General features: G+C 37.0%; 1 protein-coding gene across 1 annotated transcript in view; it reads right to left on the bottom strand.

The window, feature by feature from the left end:
* Window positions 1–26,320, bottom strand: part of Lac (septate junction protein lachesin) — a 94,360-nt gene that overhangs the window by 23,135 nt on the left and 44,905 nt on the right. Inside the window, exon 2 of the mRNA XM_090384414.1 lies at window positions 7,090–7,199. Within this exon, the coding sequence (XP_090240540.1) occupies window positions 7,090–7,199 (110 nt within the window). The remainder of the gene's footprint in view (window positions 1–7,089; window positions 7,200–26,320) is intronic.

Below are 26,320 nucleotides of genomic sequence, written 5' to 3' on the forward strand. Positions count from 1 at the left end.
TTATAACAACTGGAAGTATATTTTAAATGTTAAAGTTACTGGACATCGGTCATCAATTCATTTATGCGTAATAACCATTATAAGGAAGAAATACAACAGAATTTCAATAAAATCCACTTCAAACAATGACCAGAGAGACAGATATCTCAACCAGGAGCCTGTTTTAGCTGAATAAATTATGCCTAAAGATGACAACTTGTTCCAGAAATACTCACTACAATGATGAATACATCTTTGAGAGAAATTTAGAGGTTAAAATGTGAAAAAAGTGTTCCGATAAAAATAACAGATTGTAAATAGTCTTTTATTAAGAAAAAACTTTCAAGGATAAAGAACAATGTAAAAACCAAAATAACAAAGTCCACGCTCACAGTTCTTGGAATGCTATGTAGCTGTCACTCATAAAGCGGAAAGAGACTGCCATACCACCTCAGTTGTAATTTGACAAAATTAGTGAAAATGCACCCCAGTATCATCATGGCACATTGACATTACTTATTTGGATGGTACCACATATTATCAAGTGATTAACTACATCCAACACAGAGTTAACTATTTTCCGAATTCCACTCAAGTGTCACTTGAGTGGAAACTTCATTACCATCCCACTTTAGTGGGATGGTAATGAAGGAATCCTTCAAAATATTGTAATCATGCAATCTACTGAAGGGCCCTGACTTTCTCTCAAAAGATTTTCTAGTAAAATTTTGCATGGCATGCTTTATGAGCCATAACAATAAAGTTAACATTCCTCTTGCTGCATTGTTATATGGGAATATAAATAGCAACTTTTCAAATTAATGTATAAAATGTCTATTTATACTCAACACTTAGTTTCTTACACTAAATTCTCAAGCATTCTTTGCATCTTCTGAAGATGCTGCTAAATACACATACCTTAGCTTTTCCATGTGATTACAAGGAAGTGTCTTACAACTTTTTAGATGACTTAAAGAATGTTTAAAAGCCAAGGATAATTAATTTTAGTCTTTTAAGTGAATTAAGTCAAATGAATCTAACCACTGGTGAAATTTGGAAACAAAAAAAAAAATTAAAATATTTAAGAAAACTTGCTTGTGTATGTTATACATCTAAATTGATGATCATGGAATTTTTGTATTCCTTCACTATTTCTCTCTGAATTTTTATCTGCATTATTATTTGTGTTAAATTCAAGAAGTACAGTCAGAAAAAAAAAATCACAACCAGTGTACACAGTACACAAACATACCCCCACTCATAACTTTTTTCAGCACAACTGAACTCATTAATTCTTTTTAATAAAAGATATAACAATCTCCTTTATTTAAAATTGTTTTTTTTTTTTTTTCAAAAAGATATACTGAAAGGTGTATAACATACACAAGCATCTGCATCTGCTCATATAATACTTTTTGATCCAAAAAGGGGGTCTGTAATCATTGGCACTCTATTGCACTGTTGCAATTAAAAATGAACACTGCATGGACAATTTATTTGCACCATGGAGATTTGAGCTATATGTGCAACAATCTATGCAAAAATATGTAAAACTAAAGAGGTAAAATGGCATGTGACCTGACTAATATCTAAATTACTTGGCCAACAATCAGACAGAATCTCACAGACTTCCAAAGAGGTATGGCTGTTGGCAATAACAGCAGAGAGGATAACTGCACACGTTGAGCATTCAAACATCAGTGTCATTCAAGTCTTTAACATGGAAAACATTCATGAACAGACATAACGCTAGCCAAAAATGAAAGGTGCTCAATTTCTGAACTGGATTGTCAATGTAATCATTGCAGAGTAACAAACAACTGACCTCTGCATTTAACATATAAATATCACAAAGCATCAGTACTTGCACCATATAAAGAACCTTACAAAGGATGAAATTCAGAAGTGAGAGACCTTCATATAATCCACTAATCTTGGATAACATTCAGAAAATATAGCTGATTTGGTGACAGGAATGAAACAAAGGAAGAACAGGACAGCTGAAAGGGAATCGTGTGGCCAGATGAGTCCAGATTTATGCTTTTCAGCACTAATGGAATAAAGGAGGAAACCACAAAAGGCGCTGTACCATCCTGTAGTGTACCAACAATACAGGCTTCCGGAGAAGGTAAAGTTTGCTTCAAATTTTGCATAGGAGGTATACAATACACAAAATTGCAAATCGGGCATATGGACAAGGATACTTACAAGATAATACAACCACCCACTGTATTAAATGTGTGAAAGAATGATTGGAGGAAGAGAGAAAGACTTCAAGCATCTACTCTGGCCAGCCCACTTGCCAAAAAACTGAATCCCATTGAGCACAATAAGATGAATATGGAAGGCATGTTCATCAGCACAATCCTCTTCTCACATCACTCTACGAACTGAAGAAGTTCTGTTACTTCTCAACACCCGGTTGACTCCATGCTACATTATGTTAGAATAGCCACTTGAGCCAGACAGAGAGAAAGAAACACAAAATAAATGTTGCATATTACTATCACATAAGTATGTCCTTAACACATTTAATGAAACTGCCAAAAGATATGGGAAAGGTGAACTTTATGGCCAAGATCAACAATGTGCAGTATTTTAGGAAAGAAAGTTTAGTTTAGTTTGAATATTAACAAACCATACTGCACATTTATTACTTATTATCAATAAACATTTAGAATAAATTCCTTTCCTAACATGGCAAAGCGCACAATTTTTTTTTATCGTGTCCATAATATCAACAAAGAAAACATCATCATGCAATGGGTTACAGATATAAAAGAAACACCAAGTAATATACAATGTAACTACACTACTAAGTGTTGTGCATTTTTGTTATCACTCAGATATGCTGTCACCAATTTTTACAAAACATTGTCATTATGGCAGTGTTTCTCAATTTGTAGACAGGAAGGAATTTGAAGTGTGACCCAAAAAGTTAAGATTACTTCAAAATATTTTTATTATTTTAATTATTAAAATGTTAAATATATTGTATATCTTAATGATTAATATATAGAGATAAACAGCATCAGAACTGTTGATAATTCACAATGGTAAAATATCAAAAACCCAAAAGGTTTTTTCCCTTCATGTGTGTCCAGTATTTTTATAGTTTCCATTAAAATATCAAATACACAACAGAAAAGTTTGGTACAAAAAAAAAAAAAAAAAATCCCCATTGAAAGAGGGATACATTAGTAAGAAATATTAATATAAAATATAATAATGGTATCAAACTGAAAAAAAAATATATATTGAAAATAATCTACAACTTGTAATTTAATTTTACTGCGCAGCTTTTATCCTTTTTTCCTTTCTTTTTAAAGAAATATCTTTCACACCAAAACAACTGAGAAGTATATTAAAGAGAAAAAAAAAAACGTTACTTTGTACAGATTCAATGCATAAAAATGTTATATTCATTTGTCCACTGAAATTGAAATTTCATTGAAGTTGAACAGTTGAAACTTTATTATTCAGGCAATACAAAAATAATAAATATTAAAAAATACAATTCTAGCTAAACAGTAACAATGGTTGCAAAATTTATTAAAACTCAAAAAATTGACAACAATGAAAACTGAATGTAATTAAAATTAAATTAACAAGTTTATAAAATGATAATAAAACTTAATTAATTAGAAAATACCTGGAATTTATGTCTGTTATTTTCTTACTTTGTTTACAGGACAGTAAACTCAAATACTGTCAAAAATGGGAGACCTGGCAAACCATAGTAATAATATTTATACATTTTGGCTTATATTGAGTTCCTTGAGGCTGTCATAGACATTCTCTCAGGTATGTCCAGCTTGGCTTGCTACCTTAGAGTCTAAAATGCTGAAAGAACTGATATTCAGGTGTCACTTGAGTTAAGTGAACAGAATTTCAGCAAAGTCCAGTCATTCTGTGGCAGCCAAATCCTCTGCTTGCACCTACATGATGGTGGAACTGTGAGTAACCGTAAGTATAACCCCCACATGCAAGTCACAAAATACGACACCTAGTATATTCCAATATACTAGGTGTCGTATTGCAGGGGTCAAAGTGTGGCACCCACACTACAGGGAGGAACGCTGCCCCTCTGCATTACCAGGCAATACCACCACTTTGCTTACTGGAGGCTTGAGGTGGTGGAACCCATGTTTAATCTCTATAGAAAAGCTCCAACAACCCTACCATCTCTTCCATTATGCAGTATGATTCGTGTCTTTTGAGGTTATGATGGATATTATGGTGGAATCCAATTTTCCTTATATTTTGAGAGTACAGCTCTAAAACAGCATTGGCAGGCCAGCCACTACATAATCCACTGGACTAAACCTATTGGTAACTTCTAGGAGGCTTCCAATAAGCTAGTATATAATCTCGCTGCCTCTACTATGCCAGCTAATGAGGAGGGAGTATGAGTAGTGTGTATTTTTAGAGGCCACGTGATGTCAGGGAGCTGGGTATATTCTTGCCACGTGTGCACCATATCCAAAAATTTCATTACTTCATAAAACATGTCCTCTCCACCTTTTCTTACTACTGAACATCGTGAATAGTCAAACTATTAGAAAAACTTATCGGTGAAAAGATCTAAACATCCCAAACAATTCCTCATTCATTTCACAAATATACATGGTCTCAATTCCAATCTCAATAATATCCATTTCCGCATAGAATCTGCCAAATCCCACCTACTTTTTTCTGGCATAAACCCAATTATTGGTTTATTCAACCACTGCTCATCTCAATTGTCCTAATTATTCACTGTATGATTCCTTTCACTTCAAAGGTGGTACGGTACTACTGCATTTTGCTGCTCTGATATTCCCTGTGAGAGACTTAGTAATTTGGAATCTCCTCTTTTCAACCTTCTCTGGCTTAAAATCTCTCTGCCACATTCTGTCAAATTCACTTGTTGCCTCTATCATTCTCCCAAACTCCACTAATCACTTGGAACTCTTGACTTCCTCTCTTTGAAACTTGACTTTCTCCAGTCCAACTTTCCTAACAGTGAGATAATTTCCTTGGCGAGTTTAATGTTCACAACTCCAGCTGGCTTCCATTTTATAGTCACACAGCCCCAGCTGGTTGAAAAGCTGAAGCTTCTGCAATTTACTAACAACCTCACACATGTTGTTCATTTACCTACCAAAATACCAGGCAATAGCTAACCACACAGCCAACATGCCTGATTTTTTTCTCACAAACAGAGTTCCTAAGTACATGGTTAAAGTAAGTGGTCCTCTAGGCACCTCAGATCACAACTGGGTGATGGCCTCTTCTCCAATGGAGCCATTTTCTTGTGGCCAATCTCAGCCTCATGTTATTTGGCATTACAAAAATGATAAATGGATGATTTGGTCAGATTACTGTTTTGAATATTCCGATGTCAATATTTGCTCACATAATAACAGGGAAATTATTTTTGTGTGAGGGTGAAATAACTTATTCCACACTCCACCTTAAAATTTCGTCCTTTATCTAAACCTTGGTTTTCCAATAAATGTGCTAAGGCTATCCAAGATAAGGATGTTACATATCACAATTGGCTTATATCCAAATCTCCAGGTTCATTTTCTGCCTACACCAAAGCTCGCAACAATTGTAAAGCAGTTATTAATCAGTCCAAACTTGATTTCGAATGGGCTAAGAGCAAAAAACTTGATTCTTGTCCAAATGGTAGTTGAGCATTCTGGTCTCTTGCCAAAGCTGTTGGCTTCAACTTTTGCCCATCTCTATACCCACCTCTATCAAAATTGGAGGGTTCTATTACCACTTCAGTCAAAGATAAAGCTGACCTTCTAGGATCCTACTTTTCTCCTAACTTTTCTATTGATGAACTTGAAAAACCACCTTCTACCATTCCCAGTACACTCCATTCAATACCTGCTATGGTCTTTCATCAAAAGGATATCAAAAGAATTTTGAACAGTCTAGATGCGAAGAAAACACAAAGTCCTGATGGTATTTCGACGTGTGCTTAAAACCTGTACTCCTGAACTTACTCCTGTTCTAAGTCACCTTTTTTCACTTTCTTATTCTAGAGTTGTTTTTCCTTCTGCTTGGAAATTGGTTCACATCCAACCGGTTTGTTGGATATCATCACCTAAAAAAGGTGACAAATCCCTCCCATCCAATTATCATCATTGCACTTACTTCTACTCTTTCCAAAGTAATGGCAAAATCTATTAACCACCAACTCCTAAACTATCTAGAAACTTTCTACCTGATCAATGATCGCAAGTATGTATTCCATCAGTGTCAATCCAGTGGTGGTATACTGGCTTATGTTACCAAGCTGTGGCCAAAATCAATGAAAAAGCTTGGTGAAACTCAAGCAGTTTTCTTGATATATCAAAGACTTTTGATCATGTTGGATATAAAGTTCATCAAAATAAGCTTCATCTTATGGTTTGTCAATTTTTTTTTTTTTTTAAATTAGGTATCCAGTTTTCTCTCTGACTGCTCACTGTGGATGATGGTAGATGGCTCTCTGCTTTCTAACTTCACCAATGCTGGTGTTCCTCAAGGTTCAGCTCTCTCTCTCTCTCTCTTCCAAACAAGTCAGCATCCTTTTATTGTCCAACTTCAAACTCACAGAACCAACTTTTCTTCTTCCTCATGTTTTCATTCAACTTCCGTTTTCTGGAACAACCTTCATTCATGCGTATTTTTTGAAAATTACAACAGAAATTCAAGTCTAATGTCAACAAGTATCTTCTTTCATCTTCTCAACCTAAACATGGTACTAAGTACTATAGGTTATAATTATTATTATTAGTAGTCATATGGTGCAAGAAAGCCCGACGCTTTTGCTGCAGCAGCCAAAAAAGAATTTCTGAGTTACCCTGTGAGAGAGAGAGAGAGAGAGAGAGAGAGAGAGAGAGAGAGAGAGAGAGAGAGAGAGAGAGAGAGAGAGAGAGAGAGAGAGACAAGTGTCAGAAGTAAAAGAGAATCACCAAGAAAGAGAAAAATGATGATGTCTAGCTCAGGACTCTGGGTGTGCAAAGCCCATACTCACCAGATGTGAGCCTCTGGGGTTAATACCTCTTGTTCTAGGGGTTTTCATAAAAAAAATAAATAAAAATAATTAAAGCTTAAAATTTTGATACTTACTGAATATTCCTCACCATATAACACAGTACAATGAAGAGAAACAGTATCACCAATGTTGACTACAGTTTCTTTAGAGATAAAAGAGATCGTTGGACTTCTTTGGGCCAGAACTGAAAGTAATTTGATTTATTGTATACTGATCCTTAATAATTATAAAATTATTATAAAACAAAGAATAAGCAATTACCAGAAAAATGTGGGTGGTCAGGTCTTATTTTTTAACACAAACCCTTGTCGTAAATAAATATTAAACATCTGCTTCACCCTCCCCCCAATTCCACAAAATATTGAAAACGAAGAGAATTTCTTACTGCATTTAACACAAACCAAAGTAGTCAAATTTGTTCCTCTGGCAGTCTGTTCCAAAATAAAATATAAGCCCCCTCCACCACTCACAAGGAGAAAAAAGTAAAAGTAAAAATCCATCGATTATCTGAGATTCACCTTAAAGTGTACCTGTAAGTGTATCTTCCTCAATTTTAAAACACTATACCATAGTTCTTGTCTAGAAATTATATTTCAATGACAAAAGAAGATGCACATATATGAGAAAAGAGGTAATGAATGTTATGTATATACACTTATTTTTATTGATGGAGACGACAACATCAAGAACATTACACATAATGTGCGGTAATCTCAAAACTGTCTACAAGCAATAAGTAATAATGGAAATATAAATTAACAAATAAACAAGAAATCAAAATACATTTTTCATGGAACTCCACTTAATATTAAATTTAATACCAAAATATATAAACCAGTTGACCTAACCTGTGTAATGCCAGATAAGATTTACTAAATAGTAAAATTAACTATAGTACTAACTTACATTTACCAGCACACATTCTCAAAGATTTTTCAATAAAGTAAAATTTTAATAATATAGTAGGCCCTCGATTTAACGGACTAATTGGGGGAAGGGATGTCCGCTATTGCCGAAAGTACGTTAAATCTAATGTATTTTAAAAACATATATTAATAACGAACTTACAATGTACAGGATGTATTAAAATGTTATTATAATGCATAAGTATGAATAAAATATTATTATAATGTACATTGAGTAATTTATACTAAAACATCTGTTAAAAATATAAAAATAAATTTACAACAGGAACCTTTTTTTTTTTTTTTTTTTTTTTTTGATTTGGTAGTTGTTGGCGCATCGGCTTCTGTGGCCATATTGCACCTCCCAAGGTTTTTGCAGTACTTTGATCCAAGCCCGAGGCGGGAATCGAACCCACGACCTTTGGGTTGCCAGGCAGGTACTTTACCCACTCGGCTAGCCCGGTCGGCTGACACAACAGGAACCAAATTTTATTTTAATTAAACATGTCAAAAACAATACAATGTAACTAATGGAGTGTTTCCACCACTTTTTTTTTCCCTTAAAGCTCGCACAAAATTGTTTTCGATGGGAACATTAATTTTTTCATTTAAATCTATTTTAGAGGGAAATAATACTTTAAAATTCTGTGAAAAAAAGCTTGAGGCTCTAGCCCTAAATGCGCCTTAGTCTTACTTTAAAATTCTTAAACTCCATTGAATGAAAAACATACAAAAAAAATGTTAAAAAAAGATATATAATATTCAATATTAATATTAACTTAATTGAAAGAATCACAATTTTCAGAGTCAGAAACAACTAATATGGAGAGAGGTGTTAATTCCTTGCTGGTAGAGGGTTCTAGTGAAACAGGTCCAGTTGACAAAGTGTTCTTGAAGAAATCATAAATCTTCAGTTGCCTTACATCTTGGTACTGCTTCCTTATTACTGTAGATCAAAATTCTTTAAAATGTTCATAATAAGGAAGGACATCAGGGTCTGATGATGATTCAATATAATGTATGATGCCATCCATATGTCTTATAACAGACAATTTAGGATGAGGTGCCACTGATTCTTCATCTTTGTCATCATCATCATCCTCTTGTTCTTCATGAAGAACATTTTCTGCGATCTCTCCCTCAGAAAAAATTTGATAGCCCAGATCACCTTCATCATTTTCGAGCCACTGTTCCACATCATTCTCAGTTGCATTTTTGTTGCCAGCCCTCAAAAGAGTGTCCCGAAAATTATACACCTCAACTCCCAATCTTCATATCTTTCCACGTAGCTGCTAAGTTGAAGATAACAGATCTGATGTTGTATGCATGCAAATTTTGCAGTGTCCTGGTGACTCTTGTACCTTATTCTGCATCTTCTGTTTCTTCCAAAACAACTGTCACCTATTCCAAAAACTTCTTCTTATACAACCTCTTACATGCAATGATTACACCCCCTGATCCATTGGCTGTATCAGTGAAGTAGAGTTATGAGGCAGAAAAACAATTTAATTCTCCCATCCCTGCTAACTAACTTCTCAGCATTAGCATAATCTAGCAGTAAAGCAGCCTTTATTTCATTAGAAGGAATTTTCAGCACATCTGTCTGATGTGCGACGCTATCAGATATAAATAGGTTCTAAATTTTTTCTTTAGGACAGAAATATTTTGTCATTAAATCCAAAGTCCATTAAATCGAGGGCCTACTGTATTTTATTACTGAATTAACAAAAAGTTATTTTAAAATAAGAATTAGCAATACCGTTACATACAGTAGTTGAATTTTAGTTTACTTTGCTCCTTGCCATTACTTTATAAAAACTCTGGATAGTAATATTTTCAGTATAGAATTTCCTCGACAGAGGTCTGAGTCTAACTCATCAGTGCTATTTCTAATCTAAGTTGATTGCAGAATGCTATGGAGTTGATTATAAAAGTTAAAAATATGGTTCCAGTTTAACATTTAGTAGTTAGTTCATTTAATCAGTAAATTCCATTCCAAGTGACCTGTGTTTTTACTTATATCTCTCATTTAACCCCAGACAATTTGGCCATATTTCAATGCACTCAATGTATTTGTTTCTGTGATATCTCCTTGCAAGTCTGATAGGTTCTTTCATTGTCCATTGCTCAAACTTTTTCAGTAGTTCAATGTTCATATATTCTTATTCTCTATAGACCACCAACACCACAAGGAAATTTTTGGGCAGTCCTATCTTCTAGCCTGTAGGGCTGTGTGCGTGTGTTTTAATTATTATAATTATTTTTATTATATATAATTCTTGATGTAAATAAGACTTGTTTGTTATTATTTATGTATCCTTATGATATACCCGCCTGGCCTTAGCTATATCAGGTATGTTGCCTCTAGACAATTATGTATTCACTTGGTGCAATAAATAAATAAACAAACATATTTATTTATTTACATCAGTTTTTGTCACTAACTGACAGCAGATAGGTTAGTGCCCAAGTGGTATAGGAGGGGATAAATCAGAAATTGAAGTGGAAAATTTGTTTGCTTTATTTTATTTATATTATATTTCAATTGCCTTTGAAAATTACAAAAAGCTTACTTATGAAATCTGAAATTTAATGAGTCATTAAAATGATATCACTGCAGGGAACGAAGTAGCACTAAGACAGAAACTGAACACAGAAATGCGTACAATTTTTACAATGAAATATTACCTTGAAACCTGCAGTACTTTAACCCAAGGTTCTGTTCTTGCAACTAATGTGTATTCCACATTCAAAAGTTCTACTGCATTTAGAAATGTGGATTATTTCTTAAAACAAAACATACTTTCAGAACAATACTCTCAAAACAAAATATGCTTTCAGAACAATACACTCAAACCAAAATATTTTTACTTTTGTAGTACACATACAGGGTTGTTAAAATTAAAGTATCCCTATATAGAGGGGTCTGGAGCGAGTTCTAAGGCTCATACTGAAGAGAAATTTGGACAACAGGTACAATAAAGAACGCACTCGCCATTTATTGGAAAAAAAATTTGTTACAAAATTTGTCACTGTATGTGCCATACAAATCACTTGAACAGTGTTACAATTGTTCAATATGTCCTCCGTTTTGGTCAACAACAGTTTCCATTCGAAGAACAGCATTTTCTACGACAGAAAATAACATGTCAACTGGAATAGCCAACACATGACGGCTAATGCTGTCCTTCAGATCTGCCAGAGTTTGACATTCTTCCCGATACACTGGGTTCTTCAAAAAACCCAACAACCAGAAGTTGCATGGGGTGAGGTCCAGTGATCAGGGTGGCCAAGATGTCTGGAAACAACGGCTGATGACCCGTTCATCTGTAAAGTGTTGCCTTAGCAATCTTTGGACACAGCGGTGGATGTGGGGTGGCGCACCATCTTGCATGAATATGGTATCCTGAAGGCACCAATGTTGCTGCACCTCTGCCATTGCGAAATTTGCCAACATTTCATAATATCGCTGTCCAGTGATGGAACAGGTGCGGGGTCCAGTCGGTGTTACTTGTTCAAAAAAATATGGCAAAATCATGAATGTGGCAATAAATCCACACCACACTGTCACTTTTGGAGAATGCAATGGGACCTCTTGGATAACTTGAGGGTTTTCTGTTGCCCAAATGTGACAGTTGTGCATATTCACTTGTCCATTTAAGCAGAAGTGGGCTTCATCACTCCAAGTGATATCCACTGTCATTCGCACCAGAAACTGAAGTGCGTATGTGAAACAAATATCTGCATCACCATGCTTTAGCTGCTGAAGCATGTGCATCTTGTAAGGACAGTACCGCAACACCCGATGCATTACTAGCCTTACAGTGGAATATGGCATGTCCACTTCACAAGAAACAGCTGGTACGCACTACCACATGGAGATTTACTTGATAAATCCACGACAGCCATAGCCACATCTTCAACACAAGGAGTCCACTCGTTTTCGACCTCTACCTGGTTGAACACCAAGATGTCCTGTCGCTTCAAATTTCACAATCATTTTGCAGACAGTACAAACAGTCATAGGTCCAAGGCTTATGCGCTTCTGATGCCAGAATTCTCTGACAGCCACAGCTGCACTGTTGCTGTTCTGATAGTACAGCAACAGCTGCACTGTTGCTGTTCTGATAGTACAGCTTTGCTAATAGTGCCTTTTCCTGCAATGTTGTTGGCATTGCTGCTGTAGTGCAGGCAAACATCTACTGTATGATTTTGAAGAGACTGCTTTGCTTTTATACAGTACAGTAGAGTTGAGTAGTGGCGATGTGGCAATAACTTATGATTATGCAAATAAGGTAAGTTATTTGCATAATAATAACTAGGATAGTTACACACCATACAGTGACAAATTTTGTAACTAATTTTTTTTTCCCAATAAATGGCGAATGCATTCTTTATTGCACCTGTTGTCCAAATTTCTCTTCAGTACGAGCCTTAGAACTTGCTCCAGAGCCCTCTACATAGGGATACTTTAATTTTAACCACCTGTATTTCACTATTTTATTTATTTATTTATTTATTATATATATATATATATATATATATATAGACAAATGTTTATATTCAGTGTATAGGGAAGGGATGCTGACCTGTCAATTGTAATTACCATGGAAAAACTGAGAAGGCCTGTAAGGTGAAGGAGATAACCTGAAATAAATTGATTAACATAAAAATAAAAATAATAACAAAAATAACAATGTTACATAAAGTAGTTAAAGCCCTAGGATCCACAAAAACTGCAGGAGCCACAATTTTGGCTGCCAACCCTTTGAAGAAGTAGTTAAAGCCCTAGGACCCACTACTTTAGGTAACGTTGTTATCTTCGTTATTATTTTTATGTTAATCAATTTATTTCAGGTTATCTCCTTCACCTTACAGGCCTTCTCAATTTTTCCATGGTAATTACAATTGACAGATCAGCATCCCTTCCCTATACACTAAATATAAACATTTTTCTATAGTTCGTTATGGTTGCCGGGTTCTCTACTATAACTAGTAATACCCTGGTTCCATAACACAGTTTAATAATTTTGATTTAATATATTTTTATTTTATTGCTAATTATAAGTTTATTTCTAGGGTATAGAGTGATGTAAACCAACACGGGCTATCTGTCTTTATAGGTTCTTTTGGCCTTATGAGTACTTTTATGCCAATATTTTAATACACTTTGAATACAAGCAGTAATTTTTTGTACTAATAATAATGATTCTATTTGATTAATTTTCATAACCCCAGGGGTTCACATCTGGTGAGTATGGACATGGCACACCCAGAGTCCTGAGCTGGATATCATCATTCTTCTCTCTTTCTTCGTGATTCCCTTCTACTCTCTCACAGTAACTCTTTTTTTTTTTTTTTTTTTTTGACGAGAATAACGTCTATGCTGGGGGTACCCTAAGGCGCTCAGGCTGTCAGAAAAGTGAAACGTCTAACCGCTGTTATATCTCCGAAACTAATAGACAATAGTATAAACATGTTAATCAATAGCAAGAAAAAATTAGAAATTTTGATATCATTTTTTTCTAAAAAAATCACATTTTGGTCATTTGCCGTTGCGCCTTGGTTACTTTCACTCTCAATAACTTCTAAACTATGATAGATAGACAGAAACAGTAAGTGACAAAATTGTTCAGTAGGAAACGTAGTTTTTACATTTATAAATAGTTTTGATGTAGCTGTTATGATTCCCGAATAATAGCGATGCAAAGTTGAGAGAGTTGAAAAATTCGAGCATTTTCAAATTTGCTTTCGCAATACCTTGAAAACTATAAATGTTAGACAAAAACAGTAAGCAACAAAATTGTTGCCCTTTGAGAGTTCTACAAGGATATGTAACTAGATTTCAAATCGGGTTTTTAGTTTTCGAGAGTTGAACAACTCGTTAAAGTAACTACTTCGTTCAGTTACTTCGCATTTGTCGAGCAGTGCGGTTGTGTTTCATTTGGCTAAGTTGTGACAATGCCAAAAGTTACATCAACTAAACGTGTTCAAAGATTTCGACAAAATCACAAATCTAACGTTAAAAAGGAAGACCAAAGTCGGCGGCGGAATGCAAGAGAGAGAGAGTTGTAAACGTGAGCAAGATCAATTAGAGACAGATGTCCAGCCATCAACATCGAAAAGAACAGTGCAAACATGCAACAATAAAGGTTACCACAAACCTTTATTGTTGATTGTAAATGAAAATACCGAATAAAATAAAACTGATTTTATTAAGATTAAATTGTATTTTTTAATTTCACATGACGTTATTCACGGATCCACCTTCGGCTCCATGGAGCCAAAGTCGATTTTTTTTTTTTTTTTTTTTTTTGCTGGTGCAGCAAAAGCCTCAAGCTTCCTTGCACCTAATTATAATAACAATAATTATATTAATAATAATAATACCTAATTATAATAATTAGATTTCAGGCTAATTATAACAATAATTATAACAACAACACTTCATCAGAGTGAAATTTCAGTACAACGAAATGATTCTTGCACCCCCCCCCCGCCCCTGCGAGAAGTTCGTTGTAACGAACTTTATTGAATATCAAACATGTGGAGTTGAACTAACGTTCACGAGCCGCAGTACATAACATACAATGTATATTAAACAAATTACGGAAGCAATTTCGAAGGAGCACGTGGAGCCTAAAAGAGTCCGCTTCACCATATGGTTAAACCGGTTCTGATCAGCAATCGGTTAACCGCCAGTTCTGATTAATAAACCGGTCAAATACCCAAGAACAAGGGAGAGCTTACAAAAAGACCGCCAGATTTACAGAAGTTCCCATGCAAGTAACAAAGGTCAGGTGAGCATGGGAGCAGACAAGGAAATTCGATCTCATCACCAACGGCTCTTAACATCCGTTCAACGGCTTGCGTGAGTGAAGCGAAGCTTGACGAACTTTAGTCTGCGAGTTCCACGACTCTGCGATCTTGTAGAAGTCAGTAAGCTGGAAATCCTTTCCAGTAAAGTAAATAAAGAAATATACAAAAATAAATTTTGTCATCATATATGTATCAATATTATATATGATCTGTGGGGTGCCATGGGAAAATTATCAATACAACCACTGATTGACATAATTAGAAAAATATACAAAAATAACACTTGCTGCTTTAAAATTATGTCAGAAATAGCAAAGAAATTCAAAACATTAAAAGGCTTGTTACAGGGGTGCTATTTATCCCCCCCCCCACGTTTTTCAAGTTGTACCTGGAAGTGACCGTGGAAGTTTGGTCTCAAAGACGCAAACCAATGGGATTATGTGTGATTCAAAACATCTACCTTTCAATCCTTTTGTTTGCAGATGACCAGGTACTGATTGCGCAGGATGCGCACTATATGTGCAGAAAGCTGTTGGAACAATATAGAGAATGGGTTTCGGCAATAAATTTGATTAAGACGGAATATATGAATTCAACAGGAGCCATTTTGAGTGTAAATGGAGCACAGATAAAGAATGTGAAGCAGTTTAAATATCTAGGAGCTATTGTGCAGATGGATGGTTCATCTGAAGGTGAGATTACAAGGAGAATTAATGAGGGAAAAAGGTCTTGAGAATGTTGAATCCAATATTATGAAGCAATAATATTCCCCCAAAAACAAACGATTAATATATAATGCAACATTTCAGAGTATCCTACTATATGGATCTGAGATTTGGACCATAAAGGAAAGGCAAAGGAAGAAATTGTTAGCTGTCGAAATAGATTTTTGGAGAAAATCGGCCCGAAGATCTAAATTAGAAAGAGTTAGGAATGAAGACACTAGAAAAGCAATGGACGCTCAAATAAACATCATTGACAAAATAGAGCAAAAAAGATTAGAATGGTATGGACATGTTATGAGAATAGGGGAAGAGAGACTATCTAAAAAAGCAATAGAATGGATACCACCTAGAAGGAAAAAGAGAGGAAGACCTAGAAGCAAATGGATGGAGAGAGTGAGGGCAGCTATGGAAAAGAGGAAATTGAAGAATGGAGACTGGGAGGACAGAAAAGAGTAAAGGAACAAAATTAAATAAAAAAAAATAAAAGTAGGTCAATGTTGATACATCCGAGAAATCCAAGAAGATATTTTTTGCATGTATCAATATCATTAATGATATTGATACATGCAATACATTAATGATATTGATACATGCAAATGGTTCTTAAGCTTCATCGCAGCTATAGTAGTAATAATGATACTCTGTAGTTATATTGATAATCTGTTAAGCGGCTAGAAGTAACTCATTTTTATGCGAAAATGAGAGATTTAATTAATATACGGTTTTAAAATTAACATACAGCATTACAATTAAATAATATAAAGCAATAAACATACAGTACAACACTTTCTTTTTCTATTGTATAAGATTTTTAAGCGTACATCTCTACATTAATACATAAAAATGAACTTTAAATAACATGTAACTGAAAACAGATAACTGAAATTTCCATAATGAAAATTACCAAAATTGTAAAAGTTTCTAATCAAAGTAGAAACTAATTTTATTAGTGAGTAAAGTGGTTAAGCATCGAGATCAAGCAAAACGTCTGGGTGGACCAACCAAAGAGAAGCTTTTGGAATGTAATAGCCAATCAAATGTTTTCAAAAGAGGAAGTCGATAACTTGAGACAGCTCATGGAGTTTCCACAATGATATACAGAAATTTTGACAGTATGGATAAGGAGATGGTGATCCCGTTGTATAAGGCAATTATGCCAGATCTTGAATACTGCATACAGGTATAGACGCATCATTTGCGGAGGGATGTGGATCTGTTGGAACGGGTGCAGAGAAGACGAACAATGGTTAGCGTGTAGAACAAAATGGTGCTCTTATCAGGAAAAGATTCAGTTCTCCAAATTGCAACGCCAGGAGACTAGACACCTGTGAGATCTGATTAAAGCGTTTAAGGCTCTGAATGGTTTGAGTAAGCTCAATGACGATGGAATAATTCCTCTTGCTCAGACTACACACATTAAGGGGCATATATTCATGTTGAGGAAGGATGGTCGCAGACAGATGTACGAGAATTTGCCTTGCCATCGTATAGTTGACTGCTGGAACAAGTTTCCATCTTGTGTCGTAGAGATGGGTATTTTGAATAAATTCAAGGAAGAACTAGATAAACTGTTAGGGGGATGGATGGGCGATATGGAAAGTTAATATTTTTTATTATTATTATTTTTTATTATAGATATACCTCCCTGACTGATTTGAATAAGCTTGATTTCTTGCATCATTTGTCACTACTAATACTTATATTACATATACACATAAGGCTTTCTTCTTCTTTTTTTTTTTTTTTTTCACCGTGTTCAAGATATTGCTACCATGGAAAAACGTTGCATAAAAGTTACAAAGGACGGTGGAGGCCGATCTTCCTTGGTAACTTTTATATGCTCAACAAATATTAAAAATATATTGATTGCTGATAAAATAATGCTGGACTTACATACTGGACAGTGATCATCAGAGGGTCCTAATCACAAAAAGAAAAAGCATACGGGGGAACAAAATAAAAATTTATTTTTACGCCTTTTATTGTAATACCTGCTAAATTTTCATTAAAAGAGCAACCCATTTTCTTTTCTAAATCTGTGGCTGCTAGGTGTATGAGTATCTCATTTCAAAAATTTTTTTTAGTATCAAATGAGTATCTCATTTCAAATTTGAATTCAGCTTATCAAAATTCATAAGATGTGCCTATTTCGAAAGGGAAAAAAATCAAGTTTAAAATTTGTTGCCCATATAATTTTTATTCTCTTTCGCTCTCTCTGTCTCTCTCTCTCTTTTAGCGAAAGACAGAGAAAACGTTAGCATTCCTAATATGGGAAAAACCAATCGCCAACAATTTTGGATTAGGACAACACAAAAAGAATAAGATTTTATCTAACAAGTTAAATATAAATATACAGGGTGTCTCAAAAATATTGGTACAAACGGTAGGTAACATCTAAAGGAATGTGAATCGCATAGGAACCCATAACCGGAAATGTCACCGTAAGTCGGTACACGGCGCTGTTCATCAGTTCGCGAGAGAGAAAATTTCTGGTTTACTCATTCAAGCAGTAGTCACTGCACGATGAGCATATACGAATATGCTCATCGTGAGCATAATCGATATACGAACTGTGAGCTGGCAGACATGCACCTAGTGTATGGATTAGCAGAGGGCCCACACGGTGTGCGCCTCCACAACATCGCCTCACAATAAATGTGTGGGCAGGTATGGTCGGTGACTGCTTATTCGGCCCATACCTGTTACCATCCCGCATGAACTCCGCTAAATATCGGATCTTTCTTGAACAAGTTCTACCAGGGTTACTTGACGATGTTCCAACAAATGTGAGACGTAACCTTTGGTTTCAACACGACGGGGCGCTTGCCCATTATGGAAGGTGTGTTCGTGACCATTTGAACAGGCGTTTTGGGCGTCGATGGATCGGCTGTGGTGGACCCGTTTCCTGGCCCCCCCACGCTCACCTGATTTATCGAGCCTTGATTTCTTTCTGTGGGGCCCTCAAATCTATCGGGTATGAATCGCCTGTGGAGACGGAAATGGATCTCGTGACGAGACTCGTCTGCGCTGCTGCTACTGTCAAAGAAACTCCAGGTGGGTTCGACCGTGTCCGCCAATCCATGCTGCGTCGGTGTCATCGCGTCTCATGGTGGAACCTTCGAGTATCTGTTGTAACATCATGAAATGCATCCATCTCGTACTCCATTGTTAATATTATGTCAAATAAATGTTTGTCACTAATTACTGTCTTGTGACATTTCTGCTTCTTGTGCCTCTGCTACTACTTTCCCGTGATATTTCCGGTTATGGGTCCCTATACGATTCACATTCCTTTAGATGTTACCTACCTCCCCTAAACGTTTGTACCAATATTTTTGAGACACCCTATATATATATATATATATTTTTTTTTTTTTTTTTTTTCTCTTGTGGATTTTTCTCTAGTAGTTAGATCCATATATTCAACGCTCACTTTTTTTTTTTATTTTTTTTTTATGGAAACTCCAAACACGAAAGGTATCAAAACCTATAGTACTTAGTACCGTGCATGAGTTGAAAGAGAAGTATGGGGGGGGGGGGGTTTGCCGGAAACTTAAATTAATTAAAGTAAATTAAAGTAAAGTAACTTTACTGTAATTAAAGTAAAGTAAAATTCACAATCAAAATTATCAATACAACCACTGATCGATATAATTAGAAAAATATACAAAAATAACACTTGCTGCATTAAAATTGGGTCAGAAATATCAAAGAAATTCAAAACATCAAAAGGCTTGTTACAGGGATGCTGTTTATCCCCCCACAGATTATTATATTATTATTATTATATACTGTATTGTGTTTCCATTAAAATTACGTCCAATTATTTGCTTATGGTTTTAAAGTATTTTTTTACCATGTTTTATCCATATTGCGCATTTCGTGATTGTTACAGTTTTAACTTGAAAAATATGATTATGACTAATAATATATAATAATAATATACCCAACTTGTATGTTATTACCCTGCTTTATTGAAAAATCATTAATGTAATTCAGCAATGTAAAATCATCAATATTTTAATGTTATTATTATTTGATTTATTATTATTATTTGATTTTATTTTTTTAGATAAAATGGACTACTGCATCGCTCATCTTGATTCTGCATAAGAATGGATATTCCATTTTCTAATTTCAATCGGTATTTTAATTAAACGATGTTAAAGCTTTTAAAATATAAATAAAGACTCGAAATTATACCGCTAGTGTTTCCAACGCCATCATTAATGCTAATAAGTTAAGTCATTTAAGATAAATACGTTAGTGAAATAGAATCTCTCTTAAACGAAACTATGTTGAGCCTTCCTAAGTTTACCCAGTCAGTTTATTTCCCCCACAATTTTCGCCCTGTCCCTCAAAGCTTTCCATCATGTTCCTCACCACGGATGTCAAGTTAAAAGTCTATTATTAGCCATATCCTTCTCACTAGTCTCCTTGTAAACCGGCAAGACGATTCCAATCCTCTACTTGACGCTTTTTCCTTCATTTTTTTTATTATGTTAATACATATTTGGGTCATTAAACAATGCCATTTCATCTGGTATGTTAGTCATACTCATATTTTTCAAGAGTCATCCTGATTTTCAATAAAACTGTAACAATCACGAAATGCGAAATATGGATAAAACATGGTAAAAAATACTTTAAAACCCTAAGCAAATAATCGGATGTAATTTTAATGGAAACACAATACAGTATATAATAATAATAATAATAATAAACACAAATAACAAGAGACACTAATTATTCTCACAACAACGGATTCTCACAGATCGGAAGCAGTGTTGCCCCTTTAGGTTGTCGGGTTTATAAAAAAATAAAAAAGCAGTTAAAAATATCAGTTTTCCGATATTGACAATTTTTATTAATTTAATCCCTATCGCACACTACATATCAGTTGTGGAAGACTGTGTTGACATACTACCCCTTATTCACACTGTATCTCCGGTCAGTGGCAGAGTTAACTTTTTGCACGATCCCCCATCACAATTGAAATCCTTACAGCTGATGGGGGGGGGGGAATCAAAACTTTGCGTAGGGCATGACCAGAATGAATGCAGTATATGCAGAAATGAAACTTTGCATTTTTTCAGGTGAACGCACCTAATAATAATAAAAAGTTAAAACCAAATAAAAATACAGCGGTGCAAAATGTTTCGTCTGAGGAAACCGTGCTCACAGACATATACCGTGTGAACAGACGATAGGTTGCGGAGATGACAATAACCTCTAGCGGGCAACGTACGACGTTGCTCTACGATCTTTGCTACTTTACCAAACGTGTAGTAGTAGTAGTAGAGGCATGTGATGCAAGAAAGCAAGCTTTTATAGCATCAGCCAAAAATTTCACACATCCATTCCCTCTAAAAGTTTGTCCAGTTACTCCCTGAATTTATTTAGGCTATCAACTTCCATAACGAGATGGAAGTTTGTCCCAGCAATCAACTACCCGCTGGGTAAAGGCAAATTTCCGCACATCTATTCTTCAACAGTCTTTCCTCAATTTGAATTTATGCCACCTCAGGTTCGTAATCTGAGCAAGCGGAAGAATCCCATCAGAATTGAGCCTGCTCAACCCATTCTTATACACCGCAGTCACCTCGCAGTTCCGCAAATTGCAAAACTTAAGACTTTCTTGGTAAATTTACAGACAATATAGTCTTATGTATTGATCTGTATACCGGTATATAGCAAGAGGAAGAATCCCATCAGAACTGAGCCTGCTCAACCCATTCAAGATCTTATACACCTCAATCAGATCACCTCGTAGGTGCCTAGTCTCCAAAAGGCAGAACTTAAGCCTTTCTTTGTAAGAACTTAAGCCTTTCTTTTTACACTATATAATTTTTTTTTTAAATAAATAACTAGGGGTACCGAAATTTGTAATTACTCTTTTTTTTTTTCCTTTTTTTTTTTTTTATGAAACACTGTCGAAATTATGGAAAGCGTAGAAAGTGCAATTTTGAATCCTTCTGCAGTATTATTATTTAAAACTTGAATATTCATTTTTCTTCAATCCAATGCTCCCAAACACCGTTTTACAATTTCGGCTACATACAGCCGTTCATAATCTTTCGAAAACATTTTTTTCTTTCATTGTAAACCAATGCATATGTTGACTTTGAAAATAATACGTTGTACTGAAATTTTCGATAAAAACTATTTCGTTCAAATGACACTTAAAGTAAGGTAAGTTGCCGAGACTATATTTTCATTATAATGAAAGCTACAATGGTGTTCGTTGAAACGGGATTTTATTGTACCAATTCCATTCATATTACTACTGGTAGACACAAAGTCCCACAGCAGTGAAATTAGAACATGTCTGGGTGTTGCTTTCCGTTGTCTGCACAAAATCAGATCCAACCGAGGTTATGGTCGAGAGGCGAGTAAATAAAATGCTTCCGAAGAAATGGTTAAATGCCAGCCTACAAGTGTCACTGAAGCATGTGCGCAAAGCACATTTTCCACATCATCTAACACCAAACTCCACCAAGCACCTATTGCTGCTCCAGGAGCCACTTCCGATGCAACTTTATTGCACCAGGACATATCCAAACTCTACCACACACCTAGTCCTGCTGTTCCAGGAACCACTTCCGATTCAACTTCTTTGCACCAGGACATATCCAAACTCCACCGGATTCTAGTCTCATTCCTGAATAATGACACCAACCGTTTCACTAAGACAGGAGGTAATTATGTCCAGGAGCTATGGTCAAGTTTGGAGACTATTACTACTCAGTTGTTAATTGACAACGAAAAGCTGAAAGCAGTGAATGAAGAGCTGCGATCGAGGACCGCTGTGCTGGAAAGGATGGTAGGCACATTTTCCAAGCTTCCTGTCGCTGTTGGTTCTGAAACCAGTTCCTCTGAGAACCACAGATTCTCCATCCCCTCGACCGAGGCCACCTCCTATGCAAGCGTCGTTCGCACAGGACAAACCCTGACCACTACTCAAGAAGGCAAAATACTGCGGACCCCAGTTGCCATAAGCAAACCACAGCACTTGCTGCTCTTAAGGGCCAACGAGACTTCAGAGCTTAAAACGAGCAATGATATAAAAGAATTGGTCACCAAAACACTCAAGAGTGACTACAGAAGTATCAAAGTAAGATCACTGAGATCTATCAGAAACTGGGGTGTCCTTCTGGAAACAGCTACACAAGAGGATTTGTCCAGTATCTCCACCTCCAACTCCTTGGCCACTGCAGGTATTGTCATTACCCCACCCAGGAAATCAAATCCCTCGCTACTGATTTATGACACGTCTAAAGACCTATCCAATGAGGCCCTCATTGAAGACCTTTTTCACAATAACCTGGCTGACTTTGGGTTCTCTTGGGAGGAAGTGAAAGCTCAAACCACAGTAAGATTTGCCATTAAGGCCAAATCCAGTTTGACACAGCACCGTGTTGTTAGCCTCTCTCCACGCCTCTACAAGTACATATTATCAACTGATAGAGTCCTCCTTGGCTGCAATGTACAGATTCTGCCCATTCACAGTGGTGACAAAATGTTTCCTCTGCCTGGGTTATGGGCACACCTCCCAGAATTGTTCCCACAGCTTCCCCCCCCCCCCTTGAGGGCACATTAATGCTGAGTGTCCCCACCGAGAAGAAGAGCCTAGCTGCGTAAACTGCAAAAGGCGAAGAAGGGAATATAACCATTCTGTCCGGGACATCTCCTGCCCAGAATACAAAAGAGCATTAGAACTAGCATGACAAAGGACTGCTAATGTTTAGTCCAACCAGTTCTACTCTTCGAGATGGTTCCATTGCTATCCCCTTCCACTATACCGACAATTCCCCTTCCATACCTGGACCCCGGAGTCTAAATATTATGCAAATCAATGGGCACAGGTCACGTACTGTTGTGGCAGACGAAATCCACCTTGCTGAAGAGAGCCACTCTGCCGACATCATCTTAATTCAGGAGCCGTTTGTCACTAGGACCCATTCTCTTCACTTCGCAAAAATCACCAGATATTCCATTCATACCCGCATTATTCAACCTGCCCAGGAAGATCCCAAAACATTGTGGTACTTAACAGAGATCTGAATGTCTTGGTCATTCAGGGACTCTGCAACCAGTTTGCAACATCCATCCAAGTCACATACTCTGAACAGTCTTTCTACCTGATGTCACCCTACTGCACCCCATCAGCAGATATCAATGACTCCCTTAACTTCTTGGAGTATGCCCTGGACTTTATCGGCCCTGAATCACTCCTCATAACCACTGACGCCAATGCAAAATCACTATTCTGGTTCAGTTCCACTACCGACACCTGGGGAATGCTGGTTGAGGACTTGATCATCAGCAGGAATCTAATGATCCACAATCAGCCTAGTCAGTATACAACTCACAGCAGCTCCATTGGAGAGTCAAACATTGATCTCACCATTTCCACAAGGAAACTTAGCCCTCTAGTCTCCAATTGGGAAGACATTCCCAACTGGACAATTAGCGATCACAGAGTTATCCTGTTCTCCATAACATTAACTACAACCATAAACACCAATGAAACTAGGATTCCAGACTTTGTCAGATTCTCCATCAGAAATGTTGACTGGGAAGCTTTTGAAAGATCTATTGTCTCAGATTTCCCTCTCACGGATCCAACCCAATACAATGTCTGCACTGCTGACGAATTAGTTACCACCCTTCAGCTAGCTGTTCTGAAGGCTTCTTATAAATCTGCCAAGAAGAAAATCTTCCATCCCACTGTATGCTCTTGGTGGACTCAGAAACTCACCTTGCTTAGACGGTCCATCCACCGAGCTCGCCGATTTTACCAGTGACACCGTGAGTGGCCAGCGCCAGAAGCAGCATGACTATACAGCGACTACATTGCTAAGAAAACTGAATACACAAAGGCTATTGTAGCTAGGAAGAAGGCAACATGGTCTGACTTTGTCAGAGAATCTGGTACAACGAATCCATGGGGCTTAGTCTACAAGATCATGCGGGACAAAACCTACACTCCGGACATCTTCAGCACAGTGACTGCAGACTCCCAGGAGATTTCCAACTGGCAGGACTAAGCCAATCACATCCTTGATAAGCTATTTCACCAGACAACACTGCCCAGGAATTGTCTGAACATACTGCCATTCGTACTGCAAACAACAGTTATGAATCAGATGAAACCACAGAACCTTTCACCTTGGAAGAATTATCAGCAGTTCTCCAAAATATTAACATCCAAAAATGTCCAGGATTAGATCTCATCGTATACAGTTTCATCCTCCATCTTCACAAGCTTCGGCCACAGTATATACTCTTACTGTACAACAAATATCTTCAGGAGGGATGTTTTCCTGTGGACTGGAAGATCTCGCTACTGAAACTAATTAAGAAACAGCATAAAAACCCTACTGACCTGCGCTACTTGCAAACTTTGGCAAAATACTGGAGTGGCTAATGGCGCTCAGGACCACAGCTCTCTTTCAAGCACAGAATTTGCTCCCCCCCCCTGCCAGTATGGATTCACTCTAGGCGATGCTGTGAGCAGGCTCTCTTTGATCTAGTTCTGCACATAGAAAACTCCGAAGCAAAATTTGAAATTGCCATCTTCATTGACTTTGAGGGCGTGTGTGACACTGTCTGGTGGGGCTGTGCTGTCGTACGCCGCCTGTTCCAGCCATCTCTATAAACTTTTCCAAAGCTACTTTTCAGATAGAACAGTAATTCTAAAGTCAAAATACCATCATGTCTCCAAGCCAATCACCCGGGGATGCCCTCAGGGCTAAGTCCTGGGACCTCTCGTGTGGAACATGATACTACAAGACTGGCTTTCCCGCTCCTTTGCCAATACCAAGATTGTTGCTTTTGCGGGCGATCTCACGATAGTGGTGTCCGGTCGCTCTCGCAAAGCCATAGAAGACAATGCTAACCGGGTCCTTGACGACCTCTCTTCCTGGGCTGCACCAAATAAACTATGGATAATGCCAAGCAAGGCTAAAATGATGCTGTTTAAAAATAAGCTGGAACTCAGGCGGCCTCCGCAAGTTAAAGTCTTTGGGGTACAACTTCTTATTATCACACAGACCACTGTACCAGGGGTGGTTCTAGATCATAAATAAAGCTTTCACCCCCACCTCATCCATCTCAGCTCCAAGGTGAAAAAATTTTCAGGATCAATCATCAGAATCACCAGGAACGAATGGGGGCCTGTACAAGGAGTCGCTTCAGCGGTACTATAAAGCCATCTTCCTTCCGATCATGACATATGCTGCAGGTGCTTGGTTCCCCCCGAGCTAGATTGGCAAACATGATAGGCAAATTAGGCTCTATACAACGGACAATGCTCCTGGCTACCCATAGGGTATGCAGGACAGTATCCACTGCTGCTATCCAGGTCTTAGCTGGGACCCTTCCACTGGACCTGTATGTAACCTTCCGTGGCCTGACCTTTAGAATCAACAAGAAAATTCCGACCAAAATCTTGGACATTGAGCTAAACCTGGACACCGACCCTAAGGCAGAGAAAACACAGTTATAATGAGATGATAAACATCTGGCAGACAAGACGGGACACTTCCACCAAGGGAGCAGTTACAAGGAGATTCCTGCCAGATGTGACTTTTCCCTCCTCTAAATCAGCACAGAAGTGGCTCTGTCTAACTCTTCAGACTTATTCCTAGTCACTAGGCATGGCTCGTTGAACGAGCTCTTTCAACTGGGCCTAATACCCATAGACGTTTGCTACTGCGGGGCCAAGGAGAATTGGTTCCACCTTCTCTTCGAGTGCGCTCTCTACGAGGACCTGAGGCAAGACCTAGCAAATACCATCCCTCTCACTGAAAATCAACTGGACATTCTGTTACAGACACTACGGAACATGGCTG

The sequence above is a fragment of the Mastigoproctus giganteus genome, chromosome 11 (assembly GCF_048544385.1).
Source record: "Mastigoproctus giganteus isolate SK-2022 chromosome 11, ASM4854438v1, whole genome shotgun sequence".
Taxonomy (NCBI): Eukaryota; Metazoa; Arthropoda; class Arachnida; order Uropygi; family Thelyphonidae; genus Mastigoproctus; species Mastigoproctus giganteus.